We start from the raw sequence: 23,532 nt of genomic DNA, 5'->3' as shown, positions 1-23,532 counted from the left end.
CTCCACCCACCCCCTCTCCCTCTCTTTCTTGATCCACCACACACCCAACAAGAGTACATACCAGTATGCAAATGTTTTAGCCGCATCCTCTTGGGCTCACAAGATAGCATTATAGGATCGCTATTAGAGAACAGTAGGCCAGGAGCGTCGATCATGTACGCAGGGGTGTGTCACAGGATGCAGATGTCACCATATGAAGTGAAACTTCCTGCCCATCAAAGCAGTCAGTGCCAGTTTAATGGACTCACATTCAGCAGCCCACAACAGTAGTGATCATGGAAATAAGTCAAGAAAATTCAAGTGGGAAAGATGGTGGAGAAGAGGAGGGGAGAGAGCAAATGGGGAGATTGTAGGTAGAGATGTGATGGAGAGATATGTGGATTGCAAGAGGAAAAATCTCTTTGTCTCTCCTGAGCTCAGTGGACAATCAAAGTTTCCTATCAGCTCTGGAGTAGGGGAAATTGGCTGCCCTGGGAAGGAGAGGGCCACTCTCACAGCCAATGGGAAGTGCCCCTGTCACTCTAATCAGGCCCGATAGAGAAAGTAGGAAACGTGCGTGTGTCTGTGCACACACTCAGACAAGAGTGCTTTTTAACAGAGCAGCTTTGTCTCACTCGCCTTCATGTGATCCAAGAAGATACAACGTCTAAAGTAGCGTTAGACCTTCATTGCTGCTCATGTATGAGCCACGCGGCTGCAGCTTTTTTTTTTTTTTTTGGCAAAACTTGCTCTGATAGGCATGACCATCAGTGCTTTGATGGAGCGCCATGTGGCAGAGATCAGTGGGTCTTAGTGGGAGCTGTGGACAGTTGCACACAAGGGCGGTAGGGGAAGAGGATTACTGTCTCATCGATACAAATCCATAAGGAGAGGGAGGCTGACATCAATATGCACACATATACAGGCAGAGCACAGGGACTTTGAGGAAAAGTGTGCGCGATGTAAACATTTGCACGAGAGGAGGACGACAGTGGACTTTGATGCTCGCCTTTTTTGAGCCATCCGTCTTCCCTGCCCTCCCTCTGTCCCCACCTCCTCCATGCCAGACAAGAATGCATCTCTCTGCACCCAGGGCCCAATCCTCTGTTTGAAGTCCCATCTCCATCTTTGCGCGTCCGACGCTGTCCTTCCCTTCCTCCATCCTTCTGTCCGTCTGACTGTCTGATCTGTCAGCCCCTCTCCTCCCTGTCTGCTGCAGCTGCAACGAGGCCCACAGACGCCTTCATTGTCCTTCTCTTCCTTACCCTCACGCTTCTGCACCCGGCCAGATCACACCTGCCACCTGCACAGGACGCAGGGCCCCGGGACCTTAGCTGCGGGGCTTTCATCCATCCCTCACCTCGCCCTTCAGAGCCTCTCATCCCCTCATCCCGGCACCCTGTCACTGAGGAATGGCCGGTGCAGAGGGCCAGGGCAGAGCAGGGCACAGAGCTGCTGTTGTGAAGACGTGTGTTTTAAGCAGAGCCAGAGGGAATCAATGCAGGTGAGGCGTGTTTTTGAGGGCAAGTTTTGAGTTTAGATTTGAGTCATATTTCTTCTTTTCGATGACATTCTTTTATGTCTGGGTAACGGGATTGACTAAAATTGAATAAATGTATATTGTGGGGAACGTGGACCTCAGTGCTGTGTGTGCGTGTGTGTATAATAACATACTGACAGTGAGGGTGGTGGCTCTGTCTCAGTGATTTATGAGAGTGTGCTGTGAAGGGTCTTCTGAGCAGGATATTGTTCCCTGACTGGTGACTTCTACCTTTGTGTGTCTGTGTGCGTGTGCGTGTGTGTGTGTGTGTGTGTGTGTGTGTGTGTGTGTGTGTGTGTGTGTAATTCAGAGCAAGAAAGATTAAGAGGGAGAGTACTGCAGGTGAGCCCTCAATGTAATCAATCACCACCACGTCACAAGGCCCAGGGTTTGTGGATTACCCCCTTCAACTGATACGTAGTTTGACTCCACATTCTTTTTGCATATTCATTATTTTTCTGGCAGATAAAGAATGAACACACTCTGCTTCTTTACTATACTTCAGGAAAGGAAGATAATAATCAACTCCATGCTTGAGGGTGGGGGGGACCATGACAGCTCAACCACATGGCCAACCCGTCCACCACCCCGCACAATCCCCCTCATCTACCTCAAACACAAACACACACACACACACACACACACACACACACACACACACACACACACACACACACACGTACACACACGGTTTGCCACATCAGGATACAGTGCTGCACATGAATTCCGGTTCAAACAGTATTCTGCTCGGCTTACGCCAACAGATAAACCGCAGTTCTTCTGCAACCGGTAATCACATCCTGGGCCAGAGGACAGAGCTGGAACTGAAAAGACTGAAAGGCCAATCAACCAAACACCAAGACCACACAAGACAATGCCCTGTCAATGACATAACGTCAGTCCAACGGGGAAGCACAAAAACATGAGCCATATTCAATGATGCCCTTGCTGAGGGCAGGGAAGATTCCTGCAGCGTCTATCTAACGTCACATTCAAAGACACTTTAAAGAATAAGAGGCATTTATAACAAGAGCCTTATTCCGATTAGAGGATCACATGACTTATCAGTTATGCTCAGAGAATGATTGGCCAGTCTGAGAGGCAATAGCCTACTATTATGCCCTACAACGCCAAAACAGTAATTACCTTCAGTAAAAACCCAAATCAGACATCGGTTTTACCATATAAGTATGATACCCTATAGAAGTGAGTCATTTTTTTAAGAACATACAAATAAATACCAACAGAAGAGCATGTTGTAAAGAATGAGAAAGAGGTAAAACAACAAACTGCAGTGACTGAGATACAGAATAGTCCTTTACTTTGGTAGAATTCATGTGATGAATTGAATTTGCTTCAAGATCAATTTGTCAAAGTAGCTCAAATGAACAGAAGAACTGAAGAAACAACAATAAAATGTGTGTCCAAACACACAGAGCTGTATCTAAATGTTTTTTTAGGACACTAAATTAAGTTATAAATAATAATATTGCACAAATACAATTCAATGTTTATTTGATTCTTTCCTTTGAACCTTTTCTAAAATGTACACATTGCTTCAGATCACATTTTGGTAGATGTTAAGTAAATTGTTATCTACAATCGTTTTAAAACAGAAATTTGATTAATACAAACTCTGGCCACAAAATCCTAGTGAAATTCAACTGTAACAGTATTTTTTATGAATCTCCATATTGATCAGAGAATGGAGAGACGGCCATAAAGCTTAAATATACTAATTAATTCAGGTTCTTTTGTGTGAAGTTTATTTTCATGGCCAGTAATTCAATCTATAAAACCTCTCAAATCCACAAATATGAAATGATTTTTCAGTCCCCAAAGACATCCTTCAGACACATCAGTCGAGTGCTCAAACCCACAGAGTGGCCCGAAAGCATCATTACAGAGCGGCGGGCAGACGTGAGCTCAGCGGTTTGCTCCACACAGTCGCTGCATGGCGTTGAGGTGGACGTGTGCTGTGCTCTGCTGAGAATGAGACTCACCGGCTCTCCAAACTCTCACCGCTCCAAATCTCCACTCACGTACAAACACACAAACAAAACCGCTATTGTGTGGCCTTTCACCAGCACCGAGCATCAGTGCGAACAGACATTGTCTTTGCTTTCCCCCTGCTGTGTATTTTCAGAATGATTATTGTATGGCACATACAATATGTTAACATTATCATTGTGAGTGGAACGGGGCCTGTTATTATGGAGCAGGAAGTGACCTGCCAGGACCCCTGGTGACCTCAGAGGGAAAGCAGTGACCTCAGACTGACCCTTGTGTTTGTCCTGGGCTCCAAATTCTATCGAGGCAGGTCGGCTGCTCTGCCCGCCGGCTGGGGAGGAGGAGAGGGCGATAGGTGGGGTTTCACTGAAACAAGGAAGGCGACAATGTGCTGGAAATTCCCTTTGAGGTGCCCGTTTTAACAGTGGCACCAGTCGTAGTGCATGTATTGCAGGTTTTTATTTTAGGATGTCAGGATGGCCTTTTCTTAGCGTGTTAAATGTCACATCAGAAATGCAGTGTCGTTGTTCAACAGAAGAAAGCCTCCAATATGGTTAACTGATGGTTCTCAAGACTGGTGCGCCCTCTTTTGATTATCCAAGGGTATTGCTTCGCCAAACGAATAAATAGACCTGTAAACCAGAAGAATTCCCATGTCCATCTTTATACACCTGCTGTGTAATATTAAAAAAACAACATGCTAAATGATTGTGTTCCTCAAAACTTTATTTGAAATTTGACAACTTTTCATATCATTGCCCATTTGGCTAACCTCGGTGTCCCACCCCCCTCATGTCTTTTCCCGCATACAACCTAATCTCATGTATTCACTAATCTCATGGTCAAAACACCACTTATAAAACAAAAGAAAAATCATACAAAATGTAGAAAATATGACTGAGGAACATCGAAAAAACAAACATTTGAGACGATGCAGAATCAGAGCTTCAAATTTGTTAAAAAAATAAACGTCAGTCATGGGCGAGTAGAAAAAAAGTTGTAAATGCAAAAGAGACATGATTGGATAAAGATCACCTTAACATTTTGAGAACTAGAGATGATTCAACTTTAGAATATGGCATATGTGAGTAAAGACATGAGACCTGGGCCCTGCTCCTATTAGTTTTCAAAATAAAAGTCCCATAACCACACATACTTAAAGAGGGGGAAGAAAAACAGTCAGACTTCCACAACAAAATCAGGTGTCAAGTCTGAACAGTGTGACAACGCTTAAATGTCGCTCAACAAACTCAAAAACAGACAACAAAAAAAGCCAATAGTTGTGACGTAGCTGCTGTAAAGCTGAACGCACAGTGACCTCAAGTTTATCACAAGGCACACATGTTTGGATAAACCCATCACTACCAGAAGATGAAAAGTTAATTGTCCATGTCTGGGTTCAAAGATGGTAAAAAAAATGTGTAAGAATTTGTGTCACATTTCCTTTAACTCTCATTCATACAAATAGTCGGTTGTATATCGTAGCAGGGGTGTTGTGTGTCTGTTTATGTGCGCTAGTGTTGAAGGAGTAGTTTAGAGGGCATCCAGCAGACTGTCGATGCGGCCGACAAGCTCCTGCCTCTTAACAGTCAGAGTCTTCTCACTCTCGATGTACGCTTCCTTCTTGACCTTGCCCGCCACCAGCCGTTCTGCCTCCTGGCAGGAGCGACATACCAGCTCTTTCACCTGGCCGTCCAGCTTCTGCACCTCCCCGACCTGAGTGCACAGAGAGCGGTTTAACGTCGCTGTACTTTCAGATCATTTCACCTGCGCAATATTGGCCTACGCTCTTGAATACGCGGCGCTCACCTTATCAGCCAAGTCAGAGCCCTCCGCTTTGAGGCGCGCCTGCAGCGAGCTGATTTCATTGGTGAGAGTGCGGTGGTCGGCCTCCAGGGTCTTCCGACCGCTGTTGAGAGCCCCGGTGTCGCGGGACTGCTTGTAGCGATTGACCACCTCGTCCATGTGTCGGTACAGACCTAGGCGCTTGTTGACCAGAGTCAGCACTTGCTCGGTGATGGAGGCCACCTTCATACGCACCTCAGCCGCAGGGTCCTGAACAAAGACAGACATCAAGACACAAATAGAATTATAAAGAATATCTGATAAAGGAAGGGGAGCGTAAGAGAAAACAAGCTCAGCAGAAACCAGGTTTTCTTTAGGGACACCTGTCATACCTTTGTGATGGCAAAGTCCAGGCGGACATAGATGATGACAGTGAAGAAGAGGATGTAGAAGGCCGCTACAACCAAGAGAGGCTCCTGCAGCATCAGGATCCGGTTGAAGTTATAATGAACCTGGTAACCACAAAAGAGATTTATTGACTCAGATTTGTATACATTTGTTGTTCTTTATTACGCTGCTAATGCCGGCTAAAGCTTCTCAAAGATAAGGCATTGCATACTTTTCTCTCCATTGTAAATTGAACACCTTGTTTTGAATGTTGACGCTGTAACAATAAACAGCACTGAGAAGAAATACATTGTGAAAGTACAGCATTTCCAGGCAGATCTTCATAACACATTAACGACATTAAACAGGCCCTCATGACTGTCATAGATAAATACCACAAACAAAAACATGTGGTTATTTTTTCTGTTCCTCAAGGCTTTCCTAAGCAGTGTTCCACAAAGCAAGTTTAACAATGTATCTCAATAACTTTGCAAATTTTTTTTTTTCAAATATAAAGAAGCTCAGAACCTCCTCACAAAGACTGGTTACTGTTTTCACTCAGCATAATGCCTTCTTGGAACGGTATGTTTATCACAAGGATTGCTCAATAGGTAAGAAACAAACAAGTTCATAGTACGACCAGTTACATTGGTCTAAGCAATCTCCTACAAATCTACAGGTAAATAAAATATACATGTAATATACAATGTCCATGTACCCATTTCTTTCTACTGTTCGTCTTACCACAACATCCTGAATGTGATGCTCCACCAGGTTGTTCTTGGTGGCGATCAGCACCGGTCGCCCAAATGTATCCAGATATGTATAGTGCAGCTGGTTTGGCATGCGATCAATCTTGTAAGGTGTATCCACGTGGATGTTTCTGAAAGGACATTACAGGAAAAGTGTGAAAACTCAGCACTAAATACTGCAGAAATCTTTGCTAAATCAAAAGGTACTGAAGATGTGCTTGTAGTCACCGACCTGGCTCCCTCCGGCAGGATGATTTTCACAGTGAGGGAGTCAATGACCTGGTCATCATAGACATGGTCAACTAGTCTCATCTTCAGCGCATACTGGTCCCCTAAAAGATAAACACACCCTGGGATTCAGTCTAAATAACAAAACCTTTGAATAAATCAGGATAACAGCAAACATCGGTGAATCTGCCCTGTCAACACTAATGTCGTCTCAATAATCCGCCTCTACTTTTCTTCTATTTTGCTGTTATCTTTTGTCTGGGTTACTTATGTTTTTAGAGGTCAACTCACCCAGGGTGTAAAGATACTCATAGCTGGGCAAATTGTAGCCGATCATGTAGTGAGTCTTCCAGCCTCCGAACAAGGGGAAGCGAGGCCTGACCTCCACCTCGACTGAATCATCCAGAACCTGCAGATGGGAGGTGGAAATGTTGCCAATCTCATCTCTGTAGTAGACGTCCTGAGCTGAGGCAGGAAGGATAGTCTGTTGGGCAGAAAGTATATGGTCATCATCATCATCTTAGCAGTGAAATATTAAACAACAGTGGTTTATGTTTAATACAATACCTTAAAGGATTTAACAGATGAGATGCCACTGTCTGACTGACGCTGATAATCGTAGCGTGAAAAAGGCCCCTTCAGGACGGCTCCTGTGTGCCTCAGGTCGATAGTCTCTTCCACAGCAATGTTACCCCAGTGGGACACTTCAATAGTCCGAATGATCCTACTGATGGTGAGGAAGGGCGAGTTGTTTTCGTAATGGATCTTCATTGTATCCTGGACAATAAAGAACACACAGAACGTCTTAGGAGCACTTTTTTGCAGCTTCACCTGAAGCTCATCTGATCTGGTCACAGCTTTACCTCACTGAACGGCGCCACATCCCGGAACGGTCCGTACTCGAGGATCTCATCAGTCTTGCTGGGGTTACCCAGCTTGGTGTAGGTCTCCACAGTCTTGGAGGCCAGACGGACACGTGTAGTCTGGGTACGGGTGGGATAAGGGGAGTACAGGTAGTGGTTCCCCTGAAAGACCACCAGCTGACGCTCAGCCTGTGTGATGTGTGTGGGGAAGGGCTTCAGGACATGGCTTAAAGTCATCTCCACCTTTGTTTTCAGCTGAGCGCCTGCTGCCAGACTGGAGGGCAACTGCACTTTGTAAAATAAACCACTGCATAGGATCAGACCAAACAGAGAGAAGCATAGGTGAGAAACATTTGCATAATGCTGTATAAGATCAGCTTCTTAGGAACTACGCTACGAAAACTAGTTCTTAGGAATTCAAGTTTGAATTCTTTAAAGGATGTTCTATACCAGACAGACTGGTTTTTATTACTTAACATTTTAGATGTAAAATGCTGACAAAATGAGCCTAAATGTTTATGATGAATTAATTAAGCAAGTTGCCAAGTATTTTGTTATAACCCAACCTATTTGTTTTCCTACAACTGACAGTTGCACAGTAAGGCATGGAAGCAATGCTGGATAACAATGTGAGAGTCCGATCTCATCTTACCTTTGGCCCTGAATTGTTGTCTGTTGAAGTTCAAGTGTCCCATCCTCCTCCTCATCACCCTTCACCTGTGGAAACATTGTGCTTTGAGCATACACTCCATGAAGAAAAAACACTTTTATTCTAAAAGCAGGATAAGTGAGGGGTCTAAAACGCAATGTTTAAAGATTCCTCTTATTATTATTCTTACTAAAAACAGAGCACTGTTACAGCTTCCCAAATATGAGTGTGCGTGTCTGCGTGCGTGAAAGTCCTGCGCAGTCACACACGGAAGTGAGCTGCCCAGCTCATACGTGTCATTCAGCTACTGACAGAGCGTGCAGCGCTGCGGAAGTTAACGTCCTACAACCAGCATCTTAAAAAACTCAAAATGAAATAATCCGTGTTCGGCACATTTCTGCAAAATTATCAAATGAGCTCGTGACAATATATTTGCACGAAGCAATACAACGTTAGTTACTGTACGTGTTGAAATGCTAGCTAACGTTGACGTTACCCACACTGAATGAATCACACGAGTCTAGCAAGGAAAGTTAGCTGTAAGTCCATGCATTCATTGAACGCACGTTGTTATTAACCCGCGCAATGTTGCTGCTGTCATTTAGGGGGTAAACGAATGCATTATTTGAGGGCAGCGAGAGTTTCAAGTCAAGGCACGAGTAGCGGACTAAGAAGCGGTTAGCTAACAGGCTAAAGGCTCGCGAGTCAGGTTACAGAGAGAGATGCTGGCGATATTTAATTCACTGGTGTTCTGCTCACCGAGGCTCCGACGTACGCCAGGTGCGGGGCCAGCTCAGCTTCCACCGCCAATATGAAGCTATGGACGGCAGAGGGTCCCTGGTTAGACAGGACGATCTCCGCGGTGATCTTGGCCAGATGAGTGCCCAGGTCCACTGTCCTCTTCACCTCCTCGTTCACCAAACCGTCCGCCGAAACCTGCGAGCTCACAGCAGCCAGAAGCAGCAGGCAAGCGGCGAGAAGTGGCGACGTTCGACTCATTGTGGAAGAAATACAGAGCTTAAAGAAATAAAAAAAATGGGGATAAGAACAAACAGCTTGAGGGAAACGTAGAGCAGCGAAGAAAGGCCGCCGTGCCGCTCTACATCAGAAAGGATGACGCTTCATTCCCTTCGACGTGATGACGTCACGGCGCGCTCTTTGCAACGCGCTGTACGTCGCAAGCGATTGTGGCACAGGCAGACAAATAATAATTAAAAAAGTGTTGTTGTCAGAAGACAACCACACTGAGATAACGCCCGCAACTTTTATGCTTGAAATGTTGGACCCTGGTGGACTGACTGTCAGACATCAAAAATTGTGGTAGTCATTGATTTTCGGTCTTCTAATAGCAGTGGCTGTGTACCAAACAGTAAATTAAATACCACAAAATAACATTATTTCAGAAATTGTTGAGTCTTTTAAATCGTTCTGGCTCGCTGTCAAGCCGAAATAGCTCAGTTGGGAGAGCGTTAGACTGAAGATCTAAAGGTCCCTGGTTCGATCCCGGGTTTCGGCAGGATTAACTTTTCTGACAATGTTGTTTTTGATTAAGGTTTATGAACAAATACCTGATTGCTGTGAATCAAATGTCTTTCTTATTACTCGCAGAGGGAATTTAAGACATAGTTGAAAATACTATTTAATGATAGAGCACTTGAATTAATGAATTAAATGTTAGAGGGGATTCATTAATGAAAATACTGCAGAGGGTGTAGTGAGCCTGTCAGAGAGGAAATGTAGTTGATTCTGCTGGAGACCTTAAAAGTCTTCAAAATCATGATTACACACAAAAATCCAGCACGCAAACACTGTGCAATCATTGGAAATGAGCAGGGATTAAGTAAGTATCAGGGCCAGCCTTTCATTCAAAAGAATAAACAGAGAAACAGTGGACTGAGTCTAAACGTGTTAACCCCTAAGAGCCCTAACCCCCACAACTGGCATAATGAGGAATTCATTATGACCACAAAAAACAAAAAAAACAAAACTGCCACAATAATTCAAGACTTATGGTTAATACTATCATTTGGTGACAAATTGGCAAACAGCAAAGATGGCTGACATCAGGATATCCTGCCAGTGGCTGGAAAGGGTCTGGAGTGAATGACAGCAACGACGCAGTAATCATAACATCAAAGTCTCACTTTTGTCCCAGGCTCGAAGGATATTCTGGTCTCACATACATTGCTAAAAGGAAATACACATTTCCCTTCAATGTGGATGATGCGTAGCCCTAATTGTTGTTGTTCTGTATATTGATTAATTAATTAATCGTCACAATTGTTAACGAAAACTATTCAAAATAAAGGGAAATCAGACAATTTAAGGCTTAGGTAGTCTCGTGTTCACTGGCTATTCTGTTCCCTCCCACTATATTTAATGAAATCAATATTACAAGTTATGACATGTGTGTTATTGTGACTTCTCGGATTTCTGTTGAACAAGGCGTGTCCAGCGCGTGACGTCGGACCGAGCTTGTTTTGGAGGAAGTGAACAGATCTCGGCTAGCAGATAGCGCGTTAGCTTGACAGGAAAAGCGAGCGTCAACGGTAACGGGGCGAAACGAACCATTGTACCAAATCGCCTCCGTTAGACGAAGAGCGATAGACATCGGTGTCGGCAGTGTTGAGTTTGACAAATAGAGGGAGCTGCGAAGCTAGCTGTCGGAGGTCACTTCGCTGTCGACGCTTTAAACGTCTTGTTTTCGCACAGGAGCCGTTAGCCTGTTAGCTAGCTCGTTCGCTAGCTGACGCTTCCAACCAGAAGAAAAGTCCAGTTTTGATTTTTTTAATTTATTTTTTTTTACCGCAGGATCCTCGCCCAGGTTAGTTTTTGGTGACTTCTAGTCATTGCTTTCACTAACGATCTATATATTATACAGTCACGATATATAACGTTAGCTGCAACTAAGTTTCATGTTGGTTAATAAACCTTATAGCTTTAGCTAACTAAACGCTATCTTAAATTAAGAAGTGTCACCGATGCGGCTAATTGATCATTGACACGGGGTGTAAGAAGAGTCTGTGTTTAACACTAATACTGTTATCCTAACCTACGTTTCATCGTTGTCTTTTAAGTAGTTACCAAGCTATCTAGCATTTTGATCCCAGACTGTGACGTATAAAATAGTGTGTTGGATGTCTTTTATGACTGTTGGGTGAAACAGGTGAGACAGGACTCTCTGCTTTCAGTTTATTTAGTGAAATTGACCAGAGACGTCAAAAGATTGATCCCAACTATGGATTATACCGGCGTGTGTATGTTGTATGCAACTGCAGCATTTGCTGTGCTAATCACGCTTGCCAAGTCATGGTTCCGTTAGTCCTGTGTTTTATAACCATGTGATCAGTCCCTGACACAGTGTCATGGGTTGCAGATTATGAGCGCCGCAGCAATAGCTCCAGAATAGTTTTGCCTCACAATAGCACCGATTTGGACTAAAACCGTGGAGTGTCATTCATTTAGTTGGCTGTAAACGTAAAAGCGACGCGTGGATTAAACCTATTCCAAATTGTTGTTAATAATGATTTTATCCAGATTCAACCTGAGTGGAATGACAAATTGAAGCCTATCAGCAAAAGAGTTTGGACTTTGGTTGTTACATCAATATAGGGAGGTTTATTGTTACAACGTATATTTAGTCAAAGTGAGAAATGCTTAGTTGCTGACTGTCTGGAGCAGGCTCAAAGATGAGACCGTTTTAATAAACAGCAGCCACAGATTTAAAAAGAAAAAAACTGGATTTGGTGATCATTCATTACCAGAAATATGGTTGCAGTTTCTGATGTTTTCATCAATAAATTAACACCTTTCAGCATGACATGGTGTTAAAAAGTGGGAGAGATAATTTGGAGACGTTTATCAGGGATTTTAGAACAAGCCGATTTAGATTGAATTATTGGGTTAAGGAAGAATATGTCTCAAGAAGAGCTGAGCAAAAGTCCTTGATTGCTCCTTCTTTTCCCAAGTTAAGTTTAGTTTCACAAAAAGACTTATGTCTGTGTAGAAAATGATTGAAGTCCACCACCTGTTTGGTAGGACACATACAGGTCTCAGCTGGGAAATCCTGATACAATACAGCTCAGACATGTAATGATTAATATGATTCATGGTTCAGCATTCAGAATGCACTGAGTGGATGTTCCATTTTAGTTTTTAGTTTGCTGTAATGTCCAGCTTTAAAAAAGACACAAGAATTGTATCTTGGAATGAAACAATGCTGTTTAATTTTCCATTGTTTCTTAATCAAAATATGACAAATATCACAAAATCAATGCTTTATACAGTATAACAATAAAAGAAACAGCTGTGTGTGCTAAAAATAGGTGTCATTTCAGCTCAACAGCTTTAGCGCTGCTATTGTTATATTTTTGGAAAGCAAAAACAAAGTGGAGTGAATTGTTTTGTTTCATGAATTGTATTTTGAACCACGCGTCATTGTACAATGCATTGTAGCATATTGTTTTTACCGTCTGTTACAGTATTTGTCCTTGTGAAGTGGAGGAAATGTATGCGTTGGAGACAGTGTGCTTGGTTTCATTCCAAGAACAGCCCAATTTCTTTGGAGTGTATTTTGAGACGCAGACTGGCCTCATCATCTTTCTGTGAAACCTGCCCATATCAGAAGGGTTAAATTTTCGGGGCAGGACTCCTGCGCTCTTCTTGTTTGAGCAATTCCAGCGATGTTCTGCTTCTATTGGGGATTTTCTTCTCCCCTCTAATGTACTCCCTTCTTTTTCTATTTTGACTTTACAGCTGTGGCACAATGACATCAAGGAAGAAAGTACTACTCAAAGTCATTATCCTTGGAGACTCTGGGTGAGTGTTATTGAGCCAAAGCCTAAAAGCAAAGGCAGTGAGAAAAACAAGAGGGACACTTGATGGAATGGTTCATTGTAAAGATAACCCCTAATTCGGGTATTTATTCTGGTCTGGTAATAATACGCTCACATTTAACAAGCAAAAAATCTATTTTGTACTTTCACCAATCAATGTGTCACAATATACCTTTTCTGTGTCACTTGTTTCTAAATGTCTCCTATGATTTATTTTCTCTCCTAGAGTTGGGAAGACCTCGTTGATGAACCAGTATGTGAATAAGAAGTTCAGTAACCAGTACAAAGCCACAATAGGTGCTGATTTCCTGACGAAAGAGGTCATGGTGGATGACAGACTTGTCACGATGCAGGTACTGAAGAAATATCACACGCAAAGAACGCCACAGCAATTTCATTATTTAGTCTATGTGAACACACCGTGCCTGATTGTTTCTATATCTCAGATTTGGGACACAGCCGGTCAGGAGAGGTTCCAGTCCCTAGGCGTGGCATTCTACCGTGGAGCAGACTGCTGCGTCCTGGTGTTTGACGTGACAGCACCCAACACCTTCAAGACTCTCGACAGCTGGAGGGACGAGTTTTTGATCCAGGCCAGCCCTCGAGACCCAGAGAACTTCCCCTTTGTGGTGTTGGGCAACAAGATAGACTTAGAGAACAGACAGGTGGGTCCAGATAGTCATAATTTACTGTATCTTATGCCATGGGCATCATTATGTGCACCTTTTTGTTTTTGTTCAAGAAAATGTACAGTTATGGTTGATAGTTTTTTAAGCCTTAGAATTTAGTTTAGAACATTTGGTATTAATCTAAAAAAAAAAAAAAGGGTTGGATTAAACAGTCATGCACTTATATCTTTTAAGTTTAACAATTGCTGCTTTGTGTTTCAGGTGACAACCAAGCGAGCACAGGCTTGGTGTCAAAGCAAGAACAACATCCCATATTTCGAAACAAGCGCCAAGGAGGCGATCAATGTGGAGCAGGCCTTCCAGACTATTGCACGCAACGCCCTCAAACAGGTAACGAGCAACAGGAAATCCTGTTAGGCAGTTTGAACTAGACGTATCTCAAATGTTGAGGAATAATAGTTTTTGGGTATTTGTATAGTGAAAGCTTACGAAATGCAACTTGTTTTTGTCTGATTTCAGGAGACCGAAGTGGAGTTGTACAACGAGTTCCCCGAGCCGATAAAGCTGGACAGGAACGAGCGAGCCAAGCCGTCAGCGGAGACCTGCAGCTGCTGAGGGCTCTGAAGATCTTTGGAGGGTTGGGGGAGGGGGTGTGGGGGGCTGTCTCTGCCCTTACTATCCTTTCTTGCCTTGTCTATATATCCTTTATCCCATGGCCCACTGTGTTAATCCTGGAAGCCCAACATACAAGCAGCATCCCACTCATTGATTACTACAAACAAATGTGCTGCACTCCTTATGTATACAAAACAGTTTCTATAAAATATGAGTCTCCTAGCCCAAAGAACACCTCAAAGAAACATCCACGTACAATGCTTATTTACATCTGAGTGTTTCTCCACATACTTTTTCATGGCAGTGGTTTGGGATAACCTGGTTTTTGATTCCATATATATTGCTGCTTTCATGCCGTTTTGGTTTCCTTTTTATTTGGTAAATCAAAGCATATCTCCCTGTTTGTCTTGAGAGGAAATACTACACCCCCCCGCCCCGACACACACACAATTTGTGTTGTGGCATAAATTTGGCTCAAAAAGAGTCGTGATCGTGGTTTTACTTACCTCATGCAGTCACAATAATGTGCTGCCTGCTGATTCTCATTAATTGGCACATAATTGAAAATCCAGTTTTGTGACTTAAAACTCTTTTCTTAATAATTTCCCGTTGGAGCCACAATAAATGCAATTGTAGCTCTGGTTGAGGACATTGTGTGAATCCAGACATGGCTCCTTGATGTAATCGCTGTCTCTCTATTGGGAATATTAAGGTTCATCTCGTAATCAGTTATTCTGGGTACAACATCTGTCGTGGAAATGAACCAAATGAAGACAGCATGCCGTTCTACCCGATACCCCCGGAGAGGAGACATTTTTCTGAAGTCTAAATATCATTCATAACAGAGTACTATTAGTTAGTACGTTTGTTTTTACTGTCAACTATTGCCAGACTTTGTATATTTGCAAACCTCTCAATCACTGTGTGGGGAAGGCAAAAAAGTTGTGTTGTATATCTCCATATCCGACTCTGCCAGTTGCTCGTGTTGGCAAACAATTTAAGTGCTTGACATTTCTTTTAACCGATCAGATCTTTAACCGTCTGTTCGCATTATGTTAAAACTTTGAAATGCATTATAGACTACAAGATAGCATACATACTGTAACTTTTGAAATAAGAAAAAAAACAGTGTGGGGAAGTATTGGCATTCATCATTATTAATATGATAAATGCATAGCATCTACATTGTTTTGAAATGTCTTCACGTTTCAAGTAATAAGGGTAATAAACATCTTGATTAAAAGCATGCTGTCTTTATTTCTGACATTTATTGATAGCATTTTAAAATGAAAACATATGTTTAGCTTGTTTCTTTTTTATTACAATGAAAGAGGTTACTTACGAAGCAAAAGCATGTTTTTCTCTCCAACTGTCAAAAATAGTTAAGTGAAATAAATGATGCCTAAATGGTCTTTTAACACTACTGAGTGTTCAATCCCAGTTCATATCTTCATTTGGTTCTTGGTTTCTTACTAGCCCCTTGAAGCCACTGCTGAAGTAATCCTGTTGACGGGCCCTGAGCCTCTGCCTTGCTTTCTTGCTCTTCTTTACTCTCGCATGTGGCAGGCTCCTTCCTCTTTGAAGGTGCACTGCTCGTCAGCCAGCTCATCATCATCTTACTGCTGGCCGTGGGTTTGGGCTCCTATTGGTCATAGGTCAGATTGGTCAACGTAAGGAATTTATTCTTGGCAAAGGTGCATAACATTCGACATGGGATGTTAGACGAGACAAACGTTAATCAACAGACAAAAACAGTGCAAAGGCTATTAAATTAAGTGTAATATAAAGTGATCAGACAGACAATTATCCAACCACAGTGAGTAAAATACCACAGTAAATCCAATACCTTTTTGCTGTTAAGATCTATTGGCTGAAGGCATTCTGGAGAGTTGTTGCGAGAGTTGTTTACTAGTGAAGAGACCGGGTGAAAAGTCAAACTGTTTTTAGACTGGAGCAGTTTCACTGCATCTAGAGACTTCACTTCTCCAAAATCGAGCCAGCTTCTCACTTCTTCCTCTCCATCGAGTACTGCTGGCATCCTAAACCACAACCACACAGTAATTTTAGATTCCATACAGACACTAATGGAAAAAAAGGGGTTTTCCTTATTAGTTATCCTTACCTATCATGGATGCTTTCCAAGTTAAGGGAAGCGTTCACAGTTATTACACTGTAGGTGTAAAGGGGTTCTTCGCCACCTGGAGGTGTCCAGCAGTCAAACAGTCCTGCCATTGTCAGCAACTTCCATCCAGTCCACTCATCTAATGCTTCTCCTCCCTGACCAACACAAGGCATCGAGCAAAGGGGTACGGTCACAAGAATTAGAAGATTTTATGAAAATGGGACAGACTTTCTTGTTATGATTGTAATTATAGTTTTGACTCTCCCTAGCCTGGCACCAGTGTCAAACCAAAGCATGAGTTTGCATGTATCATGAATGCTAAAAAAAACACCTGGGGGACACGTGCACATTTTGGCTCCGCTCCCACACAGGATATTTTCAGACATGGCAATATCCAGCCCAGCTGCATTCTCTCTACTTCTCATCTGGATAAAAGTACATTTTTGTGGTGCTTATATTGCTACAGAAACCCCAATATGAACCTCTGTCAAGTTGGCTGAGGCCTGCTCTGGAAGGTACTCAGTCTCTGAATTCTTCTTATTGCCAGCTGTGGTCACAGGGTCATCCTCATCCTTGGTTTTCTTCCAACTGGTTCCCTGGGTCTGAGGAAAGTAGATGAAGAAAGGCTGCTTGTCTTTCGCCTGCCTCTTCCACTCATAAAAGCCATCAGCCAGGATGACGCAGCGCTGCCCTTTTACAAGGGGGTCCTTTAGGGAGACGACAAAGTGATCACACACCGGTGTGCACAGAGACCAAGCTGTAAAACATTAATGACAATACAGCTCTCTGCAGTGCCTTAAACTGCATGCACCTTGTATGTTTTCTTCTCCAATATATTTTCACTGCGGCAGTTGTTAGTGCTGTATTGCATCTTGCTCGGGTCATTGTCCTTGAACCAGGCAGGGACCAGACCCCATCGCATGGAGGCCAGCACACATTCATCGACAGGAGCATTCTGCAGACACACAAGGAGGGAACACAATGACACAAGTACCAACAATATACAATGCTATTCAATGCAATTAGTCTGCAGTACATACCACCTTTTGGGGATTCACAATGGTTCATAATGTTGAGACTTTGAGAGGGAGGAGTTTACGATATATATGTCTGGTTAGTTCTTTTAACTATTAATTAAGGTGTGAGTTGTTGCATTGAATTGCACTGTGTGTTGTTGTAAAAGACATAAGTGTTTACCTTGTCGAAATGCCTCCGGGACAGCAGCACAGGGCTCATTGACTGGGGGCTCTTGTTGTAAGAGGGTCGGTACTTGTCCGCATCTCCGTCCCTCCAACGGGGCTGTCTCCGCTGCCCTCCCCGGTTTCTGTAGGAACAGGCTCGGCTCACCTCGTCAGAAGCAAGCGTGCACGCGGTTCTCCCGCACATTTTGGACGAAAATATACCTTTTCAGCCGTCTGTGAAAGTGAGGTGCAGGGCGGTGTTACGCTAACTAAGTTAACACCCATCCAGCGTTTAACCGTTTAGCTTAAGTTCTTTTCCGTTAAAAGAAAAACCGTTCAAATAAAGAAGAAAAAAGCATCGCTCGGTTTAACTGCTTGCTTGTGTAATGAAGGCAATCGTAAAGTTAAGCTGTGTTATGTTATTTGCATGAACGAAGCGCGGGGATTTGCCCGGGCAGAGGGCAGGCCGCGACGTCACGTGACACCCGTGGCAGCCCCAAGATGGCGACAGAACACCGAAAACTATCAAATACAATCATGATAACAAAAAAAACTGCGTACTGACAGTGACACTGTGCAGTTATCCCACGAAACTACAATGTGGCATAACACGCCCCTCCTTCCCCTAACCACACACACACACACACACACACACACACACACACACACACACACACACACACACACACACACACACACACACACACGGTCCAGATAACGTCTATCCTGCGGGTGCCATGGCGACAATACACCGGTCGAGAGTCCCAGGGTAATCTTCCGGTCAAACTTCGCGCTGGAGTTGATCGACTTGTGAACCTCACCAGGTAAGAGCAACAAATATACCAAACCATGGGGTCGAAGCATTGCTTAACATGGTTACAGTCAAGAAGACAGTGACTGCTGCTGCTGGCTACTTTGCCCGTAGGTTTTAAAAAGAGTGTAGCAGTCGTAAAGTGGTGACAGTGATGCTAATCTTAGTTAAACAAACAAAGAAAGAGGACTTGTCACATGTGGTGGTTTTCAGTTCTTGGGATATGTGTCTACGGGTTACTGAAGGAAATCATGAGTATCACACCCTGCCAGGTGTAGCCAACCTGTCTGCTGCAGAGCAATTTGACCCACTTTATGGTCTAGTGTACTTGGATAGACACTGAAGACCAGCAGCCAGAGATCCCTGTGACACCTGCGGTTGTTTACAGCCTTTTAATCATGTTACGTGCCACTTTTTTGTGTCACTGTCCTCTTTAGAGGTTCTTGTCTGACCACGAAGCATAACCAAGGAAAAGGTTTGCCTGAAGAATGAGATCTGACGTTATAGAGGCCACCAGGTCCAAACTGTCTGACCAGCTGGGTCACGAGGGACTCCAGGCTACCAACAGACGCAAACCATCATGCCAGCGGAGTGGTAAGAGACTCCATCTGAACGTCCCAAGGACCAGACAAATAATGCTGGAAATCACTTAGATGTATTTTCTTCAAATGTTAATCACCATAATTCATAACACTTTAAGTTGATGTTGAACCATCTACCCCCTCCAATGGCTATAACATGGGTATATAATCAAATTGTAACTTTTTGGAACTTCATATTGTTAAAAGAATTACAGCGTGGAAATTCAAGGTTTTCACAGTTTGTTTTTCTGTAACCATTTCGAGACTGAAACATAAAGATAACTCCTTCTTGACTTCACACCTCCAAAGGACTGCATTCATAGAGTTTGCAAATAGATTATGAGCGCTGAATTAATAATGAGATCACACTCAGGAGGACGGATGGCCAAATGTTTGAACTTGGAGGCTGCATATTAAAGTTTCATGACTTCCCAATTATTTTGCTCCAAGCCAAAGATTAATCTTTAGTCACATTGTCTTTGGCTTTGCCATCCCTGTGGTGTATATAACTTCTATACAAAGGTATATAAACCACCTTGTATACTTATTACATCAATCTGCTCTCCAGTTTAGGCCTCTATATGCAAATTTGAGGTAATTTTGTTTTGTAATATATATATTTTACAATTGCACATATGCTGAATGTTTAAAAAACTGGATGATGTGAATATCATCCTGGATTGAATGTGCTTGCTTGCTGTATGTTAGCCTGTTAGGACATTCTGTATATTGTACTTTAACAATCCCCGTGTTACTGCAGGGGAAACGGGATGCTCGTCAAAGGATCAGAAGGTCACAGCGGTGGTCCAGCAATGCAAACGAGATGAAGGCAAAAGTCCTCAAACAAGTAGGTTTACCCTGCAGGTGAAGAATCACCATGCCACATTGGCTCCCTTGGGATAGTCACCTTGTACTGTATAAACAGCGCCATCTCTGAAGAGCTTTCTAGACAAGTAAAAGTATAAATTACTCAACATATTTTGATTTGTGTGCATCAGGTACACCACTTGAGGGCAAAGTTTGCAGCAATTTTGTTAGCACACCTGTTCTCAACCCAGTGAGATTGAAGAAAGCCAAAGCCCTTGCAGAAGAAGCTGTCAAGGTGGGTCAATATGACTGGATGTGTACAACATTTACGTGGTCACATATAATTCTGGTTGTTTCACAAAATTCAGTCCATCACTGGTGTCTGCTTTGATTCCTTTTAGATGCATAAGGTATTCTCTGTCCAGGGCCCCTACCCTGTCGTCAGGGCAGCATTGCGGGCCAGAGGCTGGGTTGAGCAGCGTGCGCACCGCCCAAACCAGCGTCACAGAAGTGAGGGCAGAGCCAGCACTATTTCATGAATCAAGTCTTCACAAATCTGGATATCTGTCCATTTCCCAGCATTGATTTACATTACTCCTTCTCAGATAATCTCGAAAAAGAGCAGGATCAGGATGGACTATATGATCTCATGGTAAAAATGACATTCATGGCTGTAGACTAACATGAGATTAAGGTGATGTGCCAAAGGCTAGAAGGGGCACAGCAAGTGAAAGATCGTTCCTAACATTGTTAGGCATATTAGACGTTTAAGTGTCTTGAGCTCTCACCCTGTTCCCCTTCTTATACAGTGTCGCCTGGTGCAGAATGAAATGGTGTATTTTTATTGGACAAACCGGAGAGACGCCATCAACACCAACAGCTTGCAAAAAGAACAGATTACTAATCATTTTGCAAAAGCAGGCAGCTTGACCACCAAGGTGCTATAGTCATTTGTTACAGCAACTATTCAGTGGTCTCCTGTCACACACAACATCCATATTATTCTTTACTTGGTCAGGTGGGATTGTGTGTAAACCTGAGGAACCTGCACTGGTTTGATTCAGCTGATCCGGACACCTTCTTCCCTCGCTGCTACAGACTTGGAGAACAGGATGAGAAGCCTGCTTTCATTGGTCAGGCCAGACCTGAACAGCCCATCAGACTAGATTACACCCATGTATTTTTATTGTATTTCCAGCATCGTTCTACTTTCTCGCAGAGAAAACTTCAAATATATGCCTCCCTTTCTCTGTCCTTTGTGTAGAGGACTACAGGAGGACAGCCTGCACCAGTTTTTTGAAGTACATTGTGGAGAGGGAGCAAAGTGTTCAGAAAGAGGGAACCAGCCACAACATTCTGGCTGTGAGGAAACAAAGCAAATTGCAAACTAGCCCAGTGGTCCTTTCCCAAATGATTAACAGCGCACTCAAAGTTTGCCAGCAGTTTCTAGAGAGTCCGGAGCATCGTGACATTGACACACATTTGGAGACGCCACTTACAGAGGAGGAGTGGGCCGAGTTTATCAGCGTCTACTACCGTGTTGTTCAGTGAGTGCTGTGTGAGTGATAACAGTAAAACTGACAAACCCAAGTGCTCTTCAGTATCTCACTGTAGTCTTTCCGTTCACTCGCTCAGTGAAGGAGCGGAGATTGAGAACAGTAATCATTTTGTGACCTGCTGCAAAGCCATGCTACAGAGGCTGGCAGAGGTCAGCCCACAGCTGGACATAGATGGCATACACAACATCTGGATCATCAAACCTGGAGCAAAGTCCAGGGGCAGAGGTGAGAAGTCAAACTGTCAGACTGTTCACATACTAGCTGACATAGTCCTTTCTGACCTGTGACACCTGCTTCTCAGGTATCAAATGTGCCAGGCATCTGGATCAGATCCTCAGCCTGGTGGACGGGGCTTCAACCCTCAGGACGAAAACTAAGTGGGTAGTGCAGAAGTACTTGGAGCGTCCTTTGCTGGTACATGGCACCAAATTTGACGTGCGCCAGTGGTTCCTGGTTACCGTCTGGAACCCTCTGACTGTGTGGTTCTATAAAAAGTGCTACTTGCGCTTCTCTACACAGCCTTACTCACTAGACACACTAGACAGGTGAGACGGGGGTACTTCTCAAGAAAGTAGTAGGAGAGTAGAAGCAGTGAGGGGCTTGTATATTTTTTCTAATCGTGCCATCTTAATTCATGTTTCTCCCCATGCATGTCACCAATTTTCTCTAATTTATTTTTCCAATCTTGACCCTGTGACCCTATTTCTTCAGCTCTGTCCACCTGTGTAATAACTCCATCCAGAAACATCTGACACCCTCCCAACAACGCCATCGTGGTATTCCAGCAGACAACATGTGGTCGGATGACCAGTTTAGGACATTTCTATCCAGCCAGGGCCAGGAAGCTCAGTGGCAGACAGTGGCCGTCCCCGGGATGAAGAAAGCTGTGATCCACGCGTTACAGACAACACAGGATCTGATGGAGTCACGCAAAAACACATTCGAGCTCTACGGTGCTGACTTCATGTTTGGTAGGATGGTATCACTGTAAATTTAGCTGTATTACAGAATATGTTACACTGACTGTTTGAACATGCATCAACTTATCTTTTAAATATGCTTTTTCAGGAGCTGTAAAAAAAAGGAAGCTATTTATAGTAAAATAAACATGGCATTTAATTCTAATTTAGATCAAATTGTAATAAACACAATTATGGAAACAAAGGAATAATCACACGTGAGATATTTTGTTCTGTTTTTTCTAAGGTCACAATCTGTGTCCATGGTTGATAGAAATCAATGCCAGTCCCACTATGGCTCACTCCACCCCAGTGACAGCCCGCCTCTGCACCGCAGTGCAGGAAGACACATTACGCGTCGTCCTGGACCGCAGGACAGATCGCTCTGCAAGCACTGGAGACTTTCAGCTCATATATCGGCAGGTAAGGAAGAGTTATTCTTTGTCTACAGGTTATAATGCACATTCAAGTGGCCCACTTTGTGAGGGAGATATACATTACTTTAAATGTCCCTTTTTTGTCTTTTAGGAAGCAGTAGACGTGCCACTGTTTGTCGGGGTAAACCTACTTGTTGAGGGCTTGAACATTCGGCGGCGTAGCTCACTTCCTCCAGCGCAGTCCCACAACCGGTCAGCACCAAACCGCAGCATCAAGGAGAAGGAACTTAGAGCGGAAAAAGTAAAGACTCTGCCTAAAATATTTTTAAAAAGGGCAGATGCTCAGCTTAAAGACATGAGCAGGGAGGTTCCACCACCTTGTCTTCCTCTTCCTCATGAGTCCCCCCAACCAGCCCCTGAGTCCTCCCAGCGAGCCCCTTTTAAAACCTTCTCACTTCACCTGCCAAAGATTGGGACATCCATCCACCTGCCCATTAGTGCCAATTCTCACTCTGTTATTTTGTGAAAGAGGACACAAGAGGTATCAGGGGAGATCCAACCCTGTGCCCGTTTGTCTCTTTCCAAAACAGTCCAGACAAGCAGAACCTTGAGTGCCTAAAAAACTATAAAAGTTTTGTTGACAAAATCAAACTCCTTCAGCTTAACTTTCGTTTTTTCTCATAATAAAGTCTGAATTTAATAGATGGCAATATCTTATTTTTCACTCACTACTTACACTAATTGTATGTGTTTCATTGTGATTTAACAAAACATTTAGCAGTTTTAATACATGTTTACAGCAATGTGGACTACCCAGAGTAACAGGGAATATATTTCAGGAATGTTGCTATGAGCTGCGTTGA

General features: G+C 43.4%; 4 protein-coding genes and 1 non-coding gene across 7 annotated transcripts; 3 read left to right on the top strand and 2 right to left on the bottom strand.

The window, feature by feature from the left end:
* Positions 1–4,237: 4,237 nt before the first annotated feature.
* rpn1 (ribophorin I) lies at positions 4,238–9,305 on the bottom strand. The gene is made up of 10 exons (XM_068595199.1): positions 8,953–9,305; positions 8,197–8,261; positions 7,545–7,851; positions 7,249–7,458; positions 6,973–7,165; positions 6,686–6,785; positions 6,446–6,584; positions 5,707–5,826; positions 5,339–5,584; positions 4,238–5,245 (listed from the first exon to the last, which is right to left on the bottom strand). Exons 1-10 carry the CDS (start codon positions 9,190–9,192, stop codon positions 5,063–5,065), a joined length of 1,803 nt encoding a protein of 600 aa, XP_068451300.1. The 5' UTR covers positions 9,193–9,305; the 3' UTR covers positions 4,238–5,062.
* A 331-nt stretch (positions 9,306–9,636) lies between these two features.
* trnaf-gaa (transfer RNA phenylalanine (anticodon GAA)) lies at positions 9,637–9,709 on the top strand. Its single transcript has one exon. It is a non-coding gene; the product is annotated as a tRNA-Phe (tRNA).
* Positions 9,710–10,666: 957 nt separating this feature from the next.
* Positions 10,667–15,712, top strand: rab7a (RAB7a, member RAS oncogene family). Its single transcript, XM_068594882.1, has 6 exons — positions 10,667–11,017; positions 12,949–13,011; positions 13,255–13,381; positions 13,475–13,693; positions 13,919–14,047; positions 14,177–15,712. The coding sequence occupies exons 2-6, from the start codon at positions 12,959–12,961 to the stop codon at positions 14,270–14,272; spliced, it is 624 nt and encodes a 207-aa protein (XP_068450983.1). The 5' UTR covers positions 10,667–11,017; positions 12,949–12,958; the 3' UTR covers positions 14,273–15,712.
* On the bottom strand, positions 15,510–18,210 carry hmces (5-hydroxymethylcytosine binding, ES cell specific). 3 transcript variants are annotated; one of them, XM_068594879.1, is made up of 7 exons: positions 17,955–18,210; positions 17,592–17,809; positions 17,206–17,349; positions 16,877–17,101; positions 16,395–16,549; positions 16,119–16,311; positions 15,510–15,914 (listed from the first exon to the last, which is right to left on the bottom strand). In XM_068594879.1, exons 2-7 carry the CDS (start codon positions 17,778–17,780, stop codon positions 15,723–15,725), a joined length of 1,098 nt encoding a protein of 365 aa, XP_068450980.1. In that variant the 5' UTR covers positions 17,781–17,809; positions 17,955–18,210; the 3' UTR covers positions 15,510–15,722. The 3 variants fall into 3 exon arrangements, with proteins under 3 accessions (XP_068450980.1, XP_068450981.1, XP_068450979.1); XM_068594880.1 differs by having other exon boundaries at positions 17,592–17,718; positions 17,798–18,209; XM_068594878.1 differs by having other exon boundaries at positions 17,592–18,210.
* Positions 18,163–23,373, top strand: LOC137796766 (tubulin monoglycylase TTLL3-like). The gene is made up of 14 exons (XM_068594876.1): positions 18,163–18,399; positions 18,824–18,980; positions 19,728–19,814; positions 19,966–20,069; positions 20,176–20,284; positions 20,380–20,426; positions 20,584–20,712; positions 20,793–20,907; positions 21,039–21,321; positions 21,410–21,558; positions 21,635–21,878; positions 22,045–22,304; positions 22,540–22,715; positions 22,821–23,373. The coding sequence occupies exons 2-14, from the start codon at positions 18,875–18,877 to the stop codon at positions 23,193–23,195; spliced, it is 2,184 nt and encodes a 727-aa protein (XP_068450977.1). The 5' UTR covers positions 18,163–18,399; positions 18,824–18,874; the 3' UTR covers positions 23,196–23,373.
* Positions 23,374–23,532: the final 159 nt, after the last annotated feature.

The sequence above is a fragment of the Clinocottus analis genome, unplaced genomic scaffold (assembly GCF_023055335.1).
Source record: "Clinocottus analis isolate CAN_PGR_092001 unplaced genomic scaffold, fCliAna1.0.p SCAF_3, whole genome shotgun sequence".
NCBI classification, from domain to species: Eukaryota; Metazoa; Chordata; class Actinopteri; order Perciformes; family Cottidae; genus Clinocottus; species Clinocottus analis.
The sequence above is the reverse complement of the archived record's forward strand: the minus strand, read 5'-3'. Positions and strand labels throughout refer to the sequence as shown.